The sequence below is a fragment of the Peromyscus californicus genome, unplaced genomic scaffold, assembly GCF_007827085.1.
Source record: "Peromyscus californicus insignis strain IS unplaced genomic scaffold, ASM782708v3 Scaffold_20__1_contigs__length_68692818, whole genome shotgun sequence".
NCBI lineage: Eukaryota > Metazoa > Chordata > Mammalia > Rodentia > Cricetidae > Peromyscus > Peromyscus californicus.
The window spans coordinates 63,025,830-63,042,287 of NW_026294503.1; the positions used below are offsets into that span (position 1 = coordinate 63,025,830).

The 16,458-nt window shown below is 49.9% G+C and overlaps 1 protein-coding gene across 6 annotated transcripts; it reads right to left on the reverse strand.

The window, feature by feature from the left end:
• Nucleotides 1-2,542: 2,542 nt before the first annotated feature.
• Znf641 (zinc finger protein 641) lies at nt 2,543-12,865 on the reverse strand. Of its 6 annotated transcripts, XM_052748830.1 has the most exons (7): nt 10,142-10,162; nt 9,405-9,496; nt 8,723-8,797; nt 8,548-8,603; nt 8,131-8,260; nt 7,438-7,551; nt 2,543-6,614 (listed from the first exon to the last, which is right to left on the reverse strand). In XM_052748830.1, exons 5-7 carry the CDS (start codon nt 8,162-8,164, stop codon nt 5,860-5,862), a joined length of 903 nt encoding a protein of 300 aa, XP_052604790.1. In that variant the 5' UTR covers nt 8,165-8,260; nt 8,548-8,603; nt 8,723-8,797; nt 9,405-9,496; nt 10,142-10,162; the 3' UTR covers nt 2,543-5,859. The 6 variants fall into 6 exon arrangements, with proteins under 6 accessions (XP_052604790.1, XP_052604785.1, XP_052604787.1 ...); XM_052748825.1 differs by lacking the exons at nt 8,548-8,603; nt 8,723-8,797 and adding an exon at nt 12,754-12,865 and having other exon boundaries at nt 10,142-10,367; XM_052748827.1 differs by lacking the exons at nt 8,548-8,603; nt 8,723-8,797 and adding an exon at nt 12,754-12,858 and having other exon boundaries at nt 10,142-10,347.
• Nucleotides 12,866-16,458: the final 3,593 nt, after the last annotated feature.

A 16,458-nucleotide genomic window follows, 5' to 3' on the forward strand; every position in this document is an offset into this window, starting at 1 on the left:
ACATGGCAAGCCGCCTGGTTGAGCCGACTCTCATTTAAGCCAGAAGCTAAGCACCTAGACACATGAAAGCTGCCAGTCTGAGGACTTAATACAGGGGCAACATATCAAGATCCAAAGAGGAGAACTGAAAACTGAGGAGGTGTGAACACGAAAACTTGGATGGCGGAGACAGCATGTCAGAATTTCAATAGTTTGTTGAAGCCGGCTGCAGACACAGGCGCCCCCATTGAATCCAGAATCAATTCCCTAACCTCTGTTTTCCCCCCTGTGTGGTAGAAAAGACCAGATAGGTTAAAAGTATTTCTCAAGTGGTTGAGGGGAAGTGAGAGTGAACAAGGAGACAAGAGAAGCCCAGAGGCAATCAGCCTGGGAAATCCTCAGAGGCCTCTGAGGCACATCCCTTAAGCAGGGGTCCGTCTGCAGGCCCAGGGGCTTGGTCTCAACAGATCAGCGGGTCAGCCATCAATCAGCCTCTGTGTCCCCCGCCCCGCCCCGCTCAAGGCAACCCCAGAGCTAGCTTCCTCCCGGTCCTAACCCCACCAGTGCCCACTTTACGCTTCATTTAGCTTCCCGAAAATGTCTAGTTTCTGTGAACTTGCCTAGAGGTCAACTGGAGGTGGACATCACCACCTGGGGCTCCATACTCTGGTCTCCCAAAGGTAGGGTGGGCAGAGTGGCCCTGAGACTGGGTGGAGGGGTGGGGTGTGCGCGCGCGGGGGGGTGGGGTGGGGTGGGGTGGGGTGGTATCCAAGGTCTGTCCTCGTTCTTGGGCCCCACCCACTCTGTCCCCCGCTGCCACGCCCTCTGGAGCTGGTCATTGGCCCAGCAGCACTGGGAGCTGGGAAGCGTGCAAGTGTGTGTGTGTGTGTGTGTGTGTGTGTGTGTGTGTGTGTGTGTGTGTGGCGGGGGAGCTTGTTTCTGAGGCTTGATTTGGAGGGGCGACTGGGGGCTGGTCGAGATTGAGACACAACCTCCCCTTCAATCTTTCACCTCACACCTCAGCACATCCTCTGTCATGGCTTTAAAAAAAAAAATTGGAGCCATGAATGGGGAACAGAAACTTAGAGCAGGGCGCGTTACGTCATCGTCATATGGCCGCCCTACCTACCCGAATTGAGACAGTTGGAGGCTCAGGAAACACAGGGCCAATTACCCCCCCCCCAAAAAAAAAGGTAGAATGTGCATTAAGAAAAGTATCTGGGGAAAGGAGTAAAGGGCTAGATCCTGCAGGTGGAGGCAAACAGTGGGATGGTGGTGGCGCACTGTGGATTTTGAATACAGTAGAGAGAAGAGGGAAGGACATGGAGAGAGAAGGGAGCGGGGAGAAGAGTAGCTGTAGTCGAGCCAAGAATTTAGGGAAAGGAGTGGAAAGATGGGTGGACCACAGCGCGGCAGAGAGTTAAAGATGATACGGTGCAGTAGGCAGAGGGACAGAGGGGAGCATGATGGAGTGGAGTTAGCCGGAAACTTGAGAGAGAAACTAGGATCTCGGAGACAGACACAGGGCGGAATGAATACCTTTGGGAAAGGGTGGGGTTGCTCAAAACAAAACCCAACCAAACAGAAGTGAGAAGGAGCAGGGAGTGTGCGGCTTGTGGGGGACAGAAGTGGTGATAAGAAAGAGGGGCGGAGCCTGAGGTGTGGACCCAAGCGGTTTTTGGTTCGTTCGTTTGTTTGTTTTGTTTTCAGTGTGAAATAATGAGATCTTGAAATCCCCAGTCCCAGTCAATTACGGGAGGTTGGCGTTTCAGGTGTTGACGACTAGCTCTCGTTCTCTGGGAGCGAGGGAAGAAAGTAGGGGCAGAACCCAGACGAGCCTCCTGAGTGTGACATTCCACTTAAAGGGTGAAGCGTCGCTGCTTGGATGAAATCTTAATCTCCAGCCAATGGGTCTCAATTCTGGAGGGCATGCTAAAAAACCGGTCGTTAACCTCAAAGACTACTTTTTCGAGACAGGGTTTCTCTGTGTAGCTTTGAATCCTGTCCTGGAACTCACTCTGTAGACCAGGCTGGCCTCCAGCTCACAGAGATCCTCCTGCCTCTGCCCCCTGAGTGCTGGGATTAAAGGTTACGCCACCACTGCCCAGCCAAAGACTACATTTTGAGAAGCGCAGTGCGGTAGAGCACACAAGGAAAGATGGAGTTTTACCAGCCCAGTCTCACCCAGCCCCATTCAGTGTGATCACCTGAAAAGGGGACAGAAGGGACCTCTAGGTCTGGGGCAGGGTTCCTACTGCCCTTGGTGGAAAGAGGAAACAGTGGGTTACTTGTAGGAGTGTTGGGAAGGGAGAGGCTTTGTCCGAAACTGTGGTCCCTATACCTCCCCTGAAAGTATAGCATCTCTCTAGCAAGACACAAACGCTACCAATGTGGTTTAAAATGCAAAGAGCCTTGGGAAGGCAAAACCCCTTGGGCTGCAGTGTGCTGTGTGAGGGTTCTCCAGGAGAAGGAAAAGGGGCAGATGCCCAGAGTACTGAAGACACACAGCAAATGACAAAGCACAACAGCTCCTCCAGACAGACCACCCTATTTTACAGCTGGCCCAGAGAGAACACTGAAACGTTTTATTTAAGAGGGCTAGTGTGGGGGTCCGGAAAGATGGCTCCACCTTTAAGAGCGCTTGTTGCTCTTGCAGAGGACACAGATTCCATTCCCAGCACCCACGTGGTAGTTGGTTCACAATCATCCATAATAACAGTTCTGGGATATCCGTTGCCCACGTCTGACCTCCGAGGGCATCAGACATTCAGACATACATGTGGTGCACATACGTACATACGTTCATACTCATATACATAAAACTTTAAAAATTTAAGGGGATAGTGTGGTGATGAGGCACAAGAGTGGAGAAGGTGAAAAGTTTGAGGCTGTGGAAAGTTTCCTGGGGGCGGGGGTGCGGAACAGACATAGTCACTCATTTAGTGGCTGTTGCTTGTTTTATTATTTGTCCAAAGGAGGTGGTATTGGACCGAGGTAGAAAAGATAGCAACACATCCGAAATGAGCCAAAGGACCCTTCCTATGGCACAAAGCCCTTCAATCCCATGCCGCCTTGCAGCGGGGTGCTGTAGCCGCACCTACACTTTGAGGGCTCCACTTTCTGTCCCTGCAATTACTAAGACAGAGAAAAGGTTGGAGGTTCAGTGTGGTTATCACAAGGCATAATCTGATAGGACGGAAGGTAACTGCCACACCTCCTTAAAACCAGGTGTGCGAGCGGAGCTGTGAGTGTGCCAGGGTTCCCTAAGAACAGAGTGTCGTGTAAGCAGATCCCAGGCATTACAGGCCCGGCTCTGCCCTCCTCTCTTGGTGCCTTCTAGTGTTTCAGTCCTTACAGTATTTCCTGAATCTTGCCTTGTAATTCTTGGCATGGGTATCTATACAACAATCACGAGTCAGAAAGGAATAAATGCCTTCTGACTTTTAAACAGGATCCCACGACATAGCCTTGGCTGACCTAGAACTTAGAGATCCAACTGCCTCTGCCTCCCAAGTGCTGGGATCACAGGTGTGAGACACCACAATGAGCTTTCCCCCTTTCTCTTACTCCAGTTGAAAGATTCCACGGGCGGAACTAAGTCCGCTTAATGCACATGCAAATGAGTGAACCGTAAACGTCTACTTTTCTGCAAAGTAAATTCTGGTTTCCATAAGATGCTCAATGGATCCGTAATCTGAAACATGTTCTGTTACAGAGGGCTTTGCACAGAATTGACTTATCTTAAATATTTGTATTCAAGTGGGAGGTTTTTCTCATTCTCTTAATACTGACTCTAAACCGATCCCGTTCCTGGAGCCTAGGGTAAGGCCTGCTTGCAAAGGGCTGTCCATATTTTGCTTAATTTATCAGAATGTAAGCAAGAGAAACACATTCCAGTTCAAGAAGGAAGGCTATTCTCAGCAGCAGGAGAGAGTCAGGGGCTGGGATGCTCAAGTAACCAGAATGCCTAGTCAGCAAAATGACTTCACCCAGCTCTTCCTGAGCAGAGCCCTCATTAACTAGATTGCTGCAAATCACTTCCTCCTGCTTCTCTGGCTAATTCCAACTGTGTTTGAGAAATGAATATCTTGGGGGGGGGATTACAAAACCCAGCATATAAGCCTTGAAGAGAAAAATACCCACTTTCACGCTCTTTGCTCTTCTTCCCCCCTAATTCCAAACTTCTCTTATATGGAAGATCAGTTGTACGTTGTAAGATTGGTATTAATACAACCACCAAAAAGACAAACAGTGGCCAACTCATGAACCGACAGAGTTGGTAGGAGCCCTGGTGCAGGCAGCGAACCTTAGAGTCAAGAGTCTCGGTGTGAAGCCCTTCCCAGAACAAGGAGGAACACTATTGGAAAGCTCGTTATTCTCATCAGCTGCCCAGCTGAGCTACAGCCCTTTGCCCTAAAGTTCTTTTTCCTGGGAGAATGAGATGCTCAACACCAGTTTTTCCCTTTGATGAAGCTATGAAATTCAAACAAGAATGATGGTAGTAACTTCCAATGCTGCGATTCCTGTCCTAATTTTCTAGCACTTAAAACAAGACAAAATTGCACTCAGCACAAGCCTCCGTCACCTCCCTTGAAGTCAACAACAACAACAAAACACCGTGTGTCTTTCCACCTCTGCAGGAGAAAATAATTTCATCTCAGAGATTCAGACCTAGATACACAAATCCACAACTGTCTATATCGCGGGAATACTGGGGAAAACTTCGTACACAACTTAAGCCATCATGGTACTATTCTGCCACGACTCCCTTTACCACTCAGAATACCTTTAAACAAAACCAAAACTCACACCATCCCCACTACTCTTATCTCTAGAACACAATTCCTAGAAAACCTAGCTTGTACAGTCTGCACTGAGCATGCTCTCTTTAAAGACCCTGCACCCGTATCCACACAGACACCAAAACAGGAAGGGAAGGCTGTGTTCAAGGGGACAGTTTTTTCCTTCGTGTGGGCCTGGGTTACTTGGGGGTGTAAGGTCCATCCTTTAGCTTTGTAACCTGATCTCAGCTCTGTGTGTGTGTGTGTGTGTGTGTGTGTGTGTGTGTGTGTGTGTGTGTGTGTGTGTGGTGTGTGTGTGTGTGTGGTATGTGGTGTGTGTGATGTGTGTGTTGTGTGTGATGTGTGTGTGTGTGTGTGTGGTGTGTGCAGAATGAGTGAGTGGTCTAGGAATAGGGAGTGAAAGGTCACTGTATTTTTCAGAGGTAGGGTGAGAGGCATGTAGTGATGGGGAAGGTGACAGACCCACACAACAATGTTGTCCTCCTTGCTTTCATAGATAAAAATGGGGACTCTGAGCGCCTAGTCACCGTCTCTTTCCTGTTTCCTCGTTACTTTTTTAACACAGTGCTTACAGAAGTACGTTTCACAGAGTCACATGTGAGGATATGAAATAGATACTGAGGCCAGATAAATGTAGGAGACATTGCATTAACAGACACTGAGCAATTGACTATGGAAGTTCTCAGAGCCCTTGGTATACTGACATGGCCCCTTTCACTCTCCCTCTCTGTAGAGGGAACACAATCAGCACACAAGGGTGATGTGTAAATATTTAGGAACTGATACGGCATAGACTCCAACCAATGAGAACGGACCTCACCCCTCACTGCTGGTTCCACTGGACCCTTGACAGTGGGTTCAAACTGAATAGTCACACACACGCGCGCGCACACACACACACACACACACACACACACACACACACACACACTTTGCACTGTTCCCCAAAATTTTGCCCAAGGAATTCTGTTTTCATACGAACTGTCAAGACACACTCCGGCCACCAGAGGCAGCTCTGGCAGTGGCTGCTGGCAGCACCGGCTGACAGATTTGACCATAGCTACAGAAGACACAGGTTTCAAAAGACAGATGTCCCTCTGTCCCAGCTGCTCCCGGGGCTCTGTCCCTGGTGGGTCAGCAGGTGCCGGTCCAGGTGGTGCTTCCGGCCAAAGCTCTTCTCACAGCGCGGGCAATGGAAGGGTTTCTCCCCGGTGTGGGTCAGCCAGTGTCTCACAAGGTGGTGCCTTCGGCCGAAGCTCTTCCCACATTCGGTGCACACGTGGCACTTTGGCACTGGGGGGGCAGGCTGCTGTTTCCCAGCTGCAGGGCTCTCTCCGACCTCTTGGCCCTTGTAGGACTTGCCTTCCGCGTGCACTCTCTGGTGACTGGCCAGATGGGAGTTGCATCGAAAATTCTTGCCACACTCAGAACACCTGCTTGGCTTGTCACGTAGATGGGTCTTCTGGTGCCTGATCAGGTGATGCCTTCGCCCAAAGCTTTTCTCACACTTGAGGCAGCTGTAGGGCCTCTCTCCAGTGTGTGTCTGCTGGTGCCTGGCGAGGTGGGAGCCCCATACAAACTGTTTCCCACACTGAGGGCACGTATGGGGCTTTAAGAGAGAATCCATCCCCGAGCTACACAGAAGGCTTGAGAAGCTGTCTTCCTGAAGAAAGGGTGGTCTTAGGAGCATTCCCCTGGAGCCCCTGGGCATGGACTCCCAGCTCGGCTCCTGCCCTGGATTCCAGGGAACAGTATCTTCAGATACACTGGATAACATTCTGGGAGGTTCTGCCTCTAGTTCAGGAGTATCACCCTCATGTTCACTTCCGTCTCCTATGGGGAAGGAAGAATACCATTCTTAAAAGTAGAGTCCTGGGCCAGGCTGTGGTGGTGCATGCCTTTAATCCCAGCACAGAGCCAGGCGTATCTCTGTGAGTTCGAGGCCAGCCTGGTCTACAGAACGAGATCCAGGACAGGCACCAAAAATACACAGAGAAACCCTGTCTCAAACCACCTCCCCCCAGAAAACAGACATATTTAGAAGACATCTCTACAATGACTTGGATGCTGACCAACAATAACAACTCTCATCAGGTGCCTCTTATGTGCTTTGACAACCTTTTGCTCTCAGGTGTTAACATATTTAACTGTAATCACTTAGAAATGAGGTCTCACAGGTATGGCCGACTGTAGTGGGTAGCCATTCCAGCTTTGATCGGGAAGTTCCAACCCCCATTGAGCCTTCGGTAACTGTCACGCCTACAAGGCGGGGCCGAGAGAGCACCCTGAAGACCCAAGATCCGGATGCGACGTCTCTCTTGGTTTCTGGACCCTGGACGCTGGAGGTAGACCGAGCAGAGTTCTCCAGAGAATACCGCCGGACTGCGCCACACCTTTCCCAGACCCTGTTACCTATCCCTTCACTTGTGAGTTACCCCACAAAATAAACCTCCCTTTTAACTACATGGAGTGGCCTTAATGATTTCACCAATAGCCTATGATTCAAGCCCACACAGCCTGACTTCAGAGTCTGCCTTCCACACCTTCTGCACCCCAGCCTTGCTTTTGGGAAAAAAAAAAAAAAAAAGAACTCTGAACTTTTTGTTTAGAGACACAGTAAAGACGACAGGGCAAGAGAGAACTTCTAGGTCCTCACCTGTGTATGTGACCTTCAGGATATCCCTCCCTTCTAAGTCCTGGGGGTCAGGGACCCATTGCTCTTCTCCTCCCTCTAGCTGAGAAAGCATGTCCAGTTTGGGGATCGGAAACCCTGCCAATGGAAAAAGGGAACAGACACGCGCCAGCTTAGTTCAACAGCAATTCTGTACTAATGGACAAAACCGCTTCCTTGTTCCTCTTTGGGATGCCAGGGCAGAAGAGTCAGACACAAGCCTCCCGTCACTTCCGTTAAGTCCCTCTTCCTTTCCCTAGAAAACCCCATGCTCTTTCTCAACGAACCAGGTCTCTCCCACTCAAGTCCTCCCAGGCCATGTCCATTCTGGTCATGACTATCCCTCAGACCCACCGTAAGTTCCACCTGCAGCACCCTCACCTCCCCAGGGTGATGCTCCTGTTCCCAGGGACCTAGCTCCAACTGTCCCTTCTCTGCTCTCTAAGAAGCCTCACATTCCTACCCAAGATGAACTTCAAGTTTTCACTCCATAGTTTAGCATTATTTTTTAAAAGGATCCCTTGCTTCAACTCTTTCGGGCTTAGCTCCAATATTCTTTCTTTGGCGGAAGCCTAGGCAGAGCCCCTGCCAAGGAAAGCCCCCCAGGCAGGCACTATCCAGCAGGTGGTCCCGTCCTCCCAGGGAACAGCCTTTCAGGAAGAGGGAGGTCCTGCTTACTCAGAGAGACGACAATCCCGCAATTTTCCTGCATGACGTATTCTCCATAAAAGTCTGTCTGAGAGGGATCCAGGCTCCGCCACTCCTCCTGAGAGAAGCACAGTGACACATCCTTGATGGTTACCAGGCCCTGAAACAAGACAGAGGGTTGTCTGTCAGCAGCTGCCCTGATGGAAAATCCGATCCCACTCTGAAAGGCTGAGGTAGTCCAGGAAGGAGGGTGAGAGAGGACCCAGGAAAAGATGCCAACAGGTCCCTAGGCAAGGCCCACAGCTTTGGTAGAGAGAAAAAGGGTAAAGAAAGGAGGCCAAGGACGGAGTGAGGATAATGTTCCCGCGAGAGACCGTGAGAAGTCAGAGACGTGACCACCGCATCACTCCCTCTTTAACTATAGGCATCTACTCAGTCTCCTCTTACCTCCTCATTCTTTCCCGTAGACTGTACCACAGCCTCCTTCCTCCAGTTGACCTTTTCTGTCAACACAACATGATACGAACAAAACGCGCTTACTTCCCTGGTATGCTGATGACAGCTAGGGACAGTGGTTAAGCCCCAAATCTGGAGCCAGACGATTGTTAGCTCTACCGCTTACCAGTGGTATTATCCAAAGGCCTCCATCTCTCTCTGCCCCAATGTTCTCGAAATAAAATGGAAGGCTTGCTTCGTTCTCATGTCACATAGTATATATAAAGTGAATAGAAAAGAGGACGCATGATAAACGCTCTGCAGGTGTCTCTATTGCTGACGCTGCTCTTGCCGTAGCTAGTCTCTAGACTTGTGCTCTCTTTCTGGTTCTTTGCATTCTTCCTCCCTTTCTTCTCTTCCCTAAAAGCTCCACACTCTACACAACCCTGTCTACTTTATGCTCTTCCAAGCTTTCCTTGGGCCCTCTTTTCTTACTTTTTCCAGGATTTTTTTCTTTTTTCTATTTTATTTTTTTTTGAGATCAGGTCTTACCATGCTACACAGACTGGCCCCAAATTTTTGGGCTCAGACAACACTTGTGCCTCAGCCTTCTTGGTAACGGGAATTACAGGCAGGCACTCTCATGCATGATTTCAGATTTTCTTCTCAAAAGAAGTTAGTTATTCTGAACTTCCCCACCCATCCCACAGATGACAAATCCATGATACATCCCTTAGAAGCAGAACCTATTTGGTTATAAGCATACCACTAGTGCTCATGGTATGAGCACTATATCCAGAGGGATGATGCCAAAGCTATGGAAAGGCGACTGGCCCCACCTTGGAGAGAACAAGGGGAGCAGAGCTCACCTGGGATCCGGCTGCAAGGAGGGCAGCTGCCATTTCCCAGTCTCCAGTGTTCCCCTCCTGGGGGACGGCAGGAACCCAGGGAGTAGACTGAGCTGGTCAGGGGAAAGAGGAACCATTAGAGATGAACTACGCAGCTTTCCCAGTGTGTACCGGGACCCATGCGTGCATCTTCTCAGTCTATGCTCACTGGTAAAAACTCAAATGCATACCTATAGACGTAGAGGCCTCCACTCAAAGTGTTCTGTAAGGATTTAGGGACATTCGGTTAGAAGAACTGTCGTTTGAGTGGACAGTGCTGGATACTTGTCAAGTAAAGTACATATTATTGGCCGTGTTCTCCAACAGGAACGAGTCTCTAGCACTTCCTGAGTCTCCCACATTCAAAACCATTAATTATGCACTTGCATGTAGGAGGGAAGACTATGTGAGAAACAGAAGAAGCCCATTCACAGTTTGGAAAATGCAGGACCTCACTGTGTACTGGACAGCAGAGCCCAGGAAAAACAGGCTGTATGCGGTATGGGGTGTGCCCTTCAGTCCAGGGCCATTAGAGTTACTATTATTGCTTGAGACAGAGTCACGCTATGTAGCTCAGGCTGGCCTGGGTCTTATGGCAATCCTCCTACCTTAGCCTCCAACTAATAAGATTCCAGGCCAGGTTAGGGATTTTTCATGCCACTTTTTGAGCAGAGACTGGAAGACTTCTAGTGCTTCCGAAACACCCTCTGTGTTCTTACCCTTCTCCTGAAGGGACAGTGGCTCCTCTTCAGGACCACAGTGAAGGTGCTCCAGGGGCCCTGGTGCTGTTCTCCACGGGCCTTCCCGGTTTCCTCTGTCCACCTGGGGCTCTGCTCCACCCAGCTGTACGCTCGCCGACTCCCATCCTGCTCCCAGGGCTGCCGTCTGTTCAGAAAGCATTTCTGCAGCAAGTACAGACTGTGACCTGGAACACGCCAACAGCAGCTACAGAATGGGGTGACACGCCAAAGGTCATTTCCGAGGACAGTTCCCACGGCCAAGGATGAAACAGTAAGAGGAGCCCGGCAGAAGACGAACTTACAAAGCTCATCATTGGTTCATGGTGTGAGCCAACACCTTCCTGGAGGAACTAAGGAACTGACCGGGGCTACACAGTCAAAGCGCTTTCATTTTGGGGACCTCATGCTATAAACAGAACATCCCCGAGGACTGCAAGAACTTCACTTAGAAATAAAAGAACAATCCTGAAAACCCAAAGGCTTGTCCTTGAGTTTTCTATCATTGTATTTCTATCACTCAAAGTGCAGTAAATGTGGGGGAAATGCAGGAAGAAATGCCTTCAGCAAAGATGGGTGCGGTCATACCTGGAGAATCTGTGCCACAAATTACGATCTCATCAACTGATTTAGAAGTCCCACCGGGGGGTGTGGCCTGTCATGAGCACCTGTTCTTTCTTTCAGATGCTGAACCAGATAGCGTCTCCCTTAAGAAAAGCCTCAGCGAAGGGACATATGATCTGTCACTCTTAACGCAGGAAATGAGAACTGGTAGACACACAGCGGCAAGACAAGTAACCTGGCGAGCTGGAAAGTGAGGTCTGAGTACCCAGCATGGCCCTAACTGAGAGGTGAAACTGCAGGCCAGCGAGGGGCTGAAGTTTAATTGGAGAAGGAGGAAAGAACAGAGCGTGGACAAGAGATGGGAGCCAGGGAAGCAGTGTTATTAATACAACCTTTGGGGGAATTAGCAGCCCCGTGGTCTGAAATGCAAAGACACACTTGTTTGACAGGCACTAGTCACAGGACATTATTTAAAAAAAAAAAATGTATCCAACTCCAAGAATCGTACGCAGAAGCCAGGATTTGTTCATTGGAAGAAATTCAAGTCAAGAAAGGGATAGGAAACACAGCCCCTAGAAAAGCTAAAATCACTGGACACAGTTTTGGCTTGTCAAGCAACAGAAGGCTGACCAGTCACACCACCCGTAAACATCTCTGTGTACAAAACAGAAGAAATGGGTTTGGGGCACAATAAAGAGATTTAGGTGAGTTAGTTTTTTTGTTTTGTTGTTTTGTTTCATTTTTTTTTAAGACTCAGTCCCACAGAGCATATGACCAAGCTTGCACTCCTCTTTGAACATTAGAACAAGACAGGTCCCATTTGAGAATGACTGCAGAAAAACTTCCTGCTTGGCCATCTATTTTTGTGATTCTTATTCAATGCTCAAGTAGACAGAGCCACCAAAAATCTCCCAAGAAGGGGTCAGGGTTTTGGTAACTATTTTGGCTCCCGTGGTCATTCAATTACCCAGGAGGCTGGGAAAGGCTCCCACTGACCCCGGCGGCTTACTTCCTGGTCTATTTTTCATTGACAAAAGATTTCTAAGCCCAAAGATGACTTTGGAGCCTCACGGATACATCCTGGACTGATAACCAGTTTGTGTGTTCTCCCCTTCAGAGACTTCTCATGAGAAAGGAATAGAGACTAGAGTGGGAATAAGGGGGAAACTTCAATTTTAGCTGTCCTCTGAATTTCAGCCCCTGTGTTCTTTTCACTTTTAAATGCCCGGGGCACCAACTGCCCTTCTTCACCTTAAGCCTTCCTTGTTCTCTGGCTGCCTGGGCAAGCACTCCAACAGGTCTCATGTCCGGCGCAGTACCTGGACACCTGTCTCAAACCCATTTCCCTATCATCTATCTCTCGGCAGAAAAGTCCTCGGCGGAAGCCTTTCTGAAGAGCCCACTGGGCCGGCTGGACGGCGACAGAAAAACCTTTGGAAACGCTGTCCAAACAGCAAAGGAAGGTGTGGATAACTGTCACCTGCCTGCATTCCCTAAGGAGATCGTGACAGGGCCAGCCCCTAGCTGCAGCCTTAACCTGTTTCTTCCCTTCCTTTTCCCTAGTTCAGAATGATCCCGAGCTGGATCCCAAGCCCAGGTTCTTGGGCTTTCCTTTTTTGTTTGCTTATGCATCTGGGAGGCAGGGCACCCGCAGAAAGAAGTTTTTTGCAGCGGGTTCTGTTGGACAGAGATAGGGCCGTGGTATCCAAGAGTGGCCCAAGGGCACAGGGACAAGAGTGGCTCCAGTGGCCCCTCCGCGGGTGTGGCACAGCCGGGGCCTGGAGCCCGCAGCGAGTAAGGTTTCTTCTCTCCGGGTCACAGCACCCCGGGGAGGGTCAGATTTCAGAAGCGCGGCAGAACCGGAGCCGGCACAGCGGGGCCAGAAAACAGGTTTCCGCGAGCCGGGTGCCGCGGGCGTCCGCGCCAGTGACAGCAGCGGGACCGGGCACGCAAGCATCGAGGCCACCGTCCCCACGGCCAGGCCGGCTCCCCCACCCCAGTGCGCCCGCCCGCGCCCCGGCCCCACTCACCCGGGCTCGGCCCCCTTGGTGCTGCCTCCCGGCCGGCGCGGCCGAGCCCGCGGACCGCACAGCCAGCGACAGGCGACGGCGGCCGGCGCGGGGCGGGCACAGGAAATCCCGCCGCTTCCGGGGCTCCGCGGTGCGGGCGGGGGTGGGCGCGGGCGCAGGGGACAGCTGCACCCGTGCTCCGGTGGCCGCAGCAGCCCCGGGGCGCGCTGCTCCCGGGGTCCCGCCCACAGCCCGTGCCTCCGATCGCCCACCACGCGGGGCTGGCCAGGAGGGCTGGTACCCTCCGGCTAGCCCACGCGACAGCCAAGCCCGGCTGGAGAGAGCACCACCGGGGACAGTGGACTCGGAAGGACGCCTTCCTTCACGTTGGCTCCACCAAGATGGTGCTGTGTGAAGGGGGGCTGTGCTGCTGCATTGCCTTCTGATCTGGAGAGACATGGGTGGCCAACGGGCAGGCCACATTTAGAAGATTTAGTCTAAAAAAAAAAAATAATATGTAAACTACGTTGGGATGAGCATGTTAATTTCGCATATTAGAAGTGTGACTTGCGCTAGGCTTCTTTTGGGCATTTCTAACTAAAAGCATTAAGATGGACGTGACTGGAGAAGACCGGAAAGGCCTACAAAGCAGATAATGGTAGAACCTGCTTGTAAATGATACAGTCACAAGGTTTTATCAAAATCATTCTGCAGAATCTTATAGCACGGACTTTAAATGGCTCAAGGCAGGGCCCATGTGACAGGCGCTCCTTTAATAGGCATGAACTCGCTGCTAAATGTCATCCGTTGTAAATACATGTTGGAAATCAAAGAAAGAGCTGTCAGGGGAGGCACGTGTCAATGGCTATTTGCCATAAATTATAATGTGATATATGTTTTTAAAAATCTACCCTGAGCTGGGAGCCAAGACAAGTGATTGTCTCTGGGAGGGAGATTAGAGACTCACGAAATTGGCGGAGGAGCAGAAAGGGCAGGATAGAGAGGAGACTAGGCTAGACCTTCAGCCGGGGTCAGGCATAGACTGCACTCTAGGAGCGGCTCACGAGATGTGTGGGAACGAGATGTGTGGGACCAGAATGTCTGCACTCTAGGAGCGGCTAACCGGATGTGTGGGCGCGACAGGACCAGAATGTCTGTCCTCAGCCCCAGAGCAGGGCCAGGGGTTCTCACTTATGCACCGTGAGATGTGCTAATCAGGATAAGCCAGCACAGCATCTCAGAGTGGCTGGTCTGGTAAAGGTCCATTTACAACGTGCTGTGAGTTGGCTGAGACCGGTGGAGGAGGTATGCTCTTTGCACTCATGAAAGGGACCAGGCACCTTTCCTCTAGTGTTTCCACTATCTCAAGTGGCCTCAGAGTCGTCCCGTCTATGAGTAAGACAAAGGAAGAGAGCTGTGGCTGAATTATCAGAAGTACTGGGGGCCGATTCTGGAAATGTTGTACTTAATTTTCCTTGTTACCAAAATTCACGCATCTACTTACATGGCCACAAGTAAACCTAGGGTGGCTGTGACGTGAAGTGTGTATGCCTGATAGACTCTATGCTTCTGATGCTTGGTGTTAAACTGCACATACCGGAATGCCTAAACCTAACTTTATCTGAAAAGCCTGTTAGGAGAAGCTGGTAAACGTTCTAACAGCCGCCATGCTCATTTTCCCCCTGGGAGTAGGGACACTGTGAGATACCATCTACCATCCAACATCCTAAAAGAAGCAAAATAGGTTTAAATCTAATGAAGCGGGGCACTAATAGTCAAGGAACGTCTATTTTATGCCAAGACACTATCTTAAATATCACAATTATGTTTTGCTTTGACTGTTCCACCCTCCTTAACAATCAACCAACAAACCCTGTCAAGTGGAGCGATTATCTCCACATCACTTCAGGGGCATGGAGTGAAAATAGAACGCACAAAATAAGAAAAATGAGCCCTGGTCTACCTTCTGACCTGGTGCACCTGTCTTATTATCTCTCACCATAATTACATGGACGTCCAGACACCGTGCCACATTGAGGGGGTAACTAAGTACATGGAGAAGAGCAAGCAGAAGTCTCCACCTTTTAAAAGGTTTCTGACGGAAGGGTTTGGAGATCGGCTTTGGAGGTGGGATGAGAGAAGGGCGTTGCAGACCGTTCAGAGGGTGCTAATGAACGTGCTGGTGGTATGGGAAGTTCACAGACATAGGGATGTCCCTCTAGAGCAGAAAAGAAACAAAGTAGGAAGCTGGTGGAGTGGGTCAAGGGTTTTATTTTAATTTGCTGTGTCAGGAGATCTCTCTGAGTCACTATCCATGTGTTTATATGGAAATGATGTCACTATCCATGTGTTTATATGGAAATTATGTATCTCATGGTTCTTAGTATGTCCTTCTTATTATTATGGTTCTTATTATTTAGAACCTGACAGTCCTAGCTTGCCTTTTGATGAAACTCTGTTTTTTTAAAAAAATGGATGCATTGTCCTACAGTTGGATTCTAATACGGGGAACACAGACTGCCTCCGAATGTAGCGGTTCTTCCTGGGCACAGGGAGAGGTTCTCGGTTCTCAGGAGAACTTCCAAATGTCTTAGGTGAGCAGTCTTTGTGCGTCAGCCCTGGCTCCTCCATCTTTGTGTGTCAGCCCTGGCTCCTCCATCTTTGTGTGTCAGCCCTGGCCTCTCCATCTTTGTGCGTCAGCCCTGGCTCCTCCATCTTTGTGCGTCAGCCCTGGCCTCTCCATCTTTGTGCGTCAGCCCTGGCTCCTCCATCTTTGTGTGTCAGCCCTGGCCTCTCCATCTTTGTGTGTCAGCCCTGGCTCCTCCATCTTTGTGTGTCAGCCCTGGATCCTCCATCTTTGTGTATCAGCCCTGGCCTCTCCATCTTTGTATGTCATCCCTGGATCCTCCATCTTTGTGTACTAGCCCATAAATATTTAGCAGTGGGGAAATTTACAAATTCTTGGTGCCTCTGCTCCTCCACCCCTCACGCCCAAAGATTCTAGTCCAGAACAGAATCTTTGTGGGATGTCTACTTCTCAGTCTTCCTTGGCAGTTCTCACGTCAGCCACTGCTAGAGTCACTCCTCTGAAATTCTCTTAGGAAACAAAGACACAAATAAGTAAACATTAAAAAAAATCACACAGGAAAAGCACAGGGACATAGAAAATAGGTTTTAACCCCCCCAAAAAAACCCTGCATGCTTTGATTTCAAACACTTTTAAACCTCTTGCAAGGCCCAAATAGTACAGTTAGAATTGTGCCATAATAATATCAATCAGGGAGAACCAGAGGGGCTCAGTGTAGAGTGCTTGTTGAGCATGCGAGAAACCCTGGGCTCCGTATTCAACTCTACCCCACCGAAACAAAATAAACAAACAAAGGAAAAAAGGCTGGAAAGGAAAGCCTGGTCAGCTCTTTGTTAGTTATTTATCTAGAAGCACTTGGTATTGTTTGCCAGTGGTAGCAAGGTTGAGATTTAGGCTGGGCAGTGATGAGGAAATAATAGTTTCGGGGTGCCGGGGTCAGGGTAAGGACAACTATCCATAGCTTCCTATGCTCTGGTCCAGGAAGAGAGTTGGGAAGGAGGTTTGTCTATGGGAGTGGGCATCCACATGCTGAGGGTCAATTGCATTTGACCATATTAGTTTTCTTTTCCCTTAACGTCTCAAAGATGAAGCAACATAAAATATGGGGCCAAAAACAGGACCTGGTCTTCAAGGGGAAG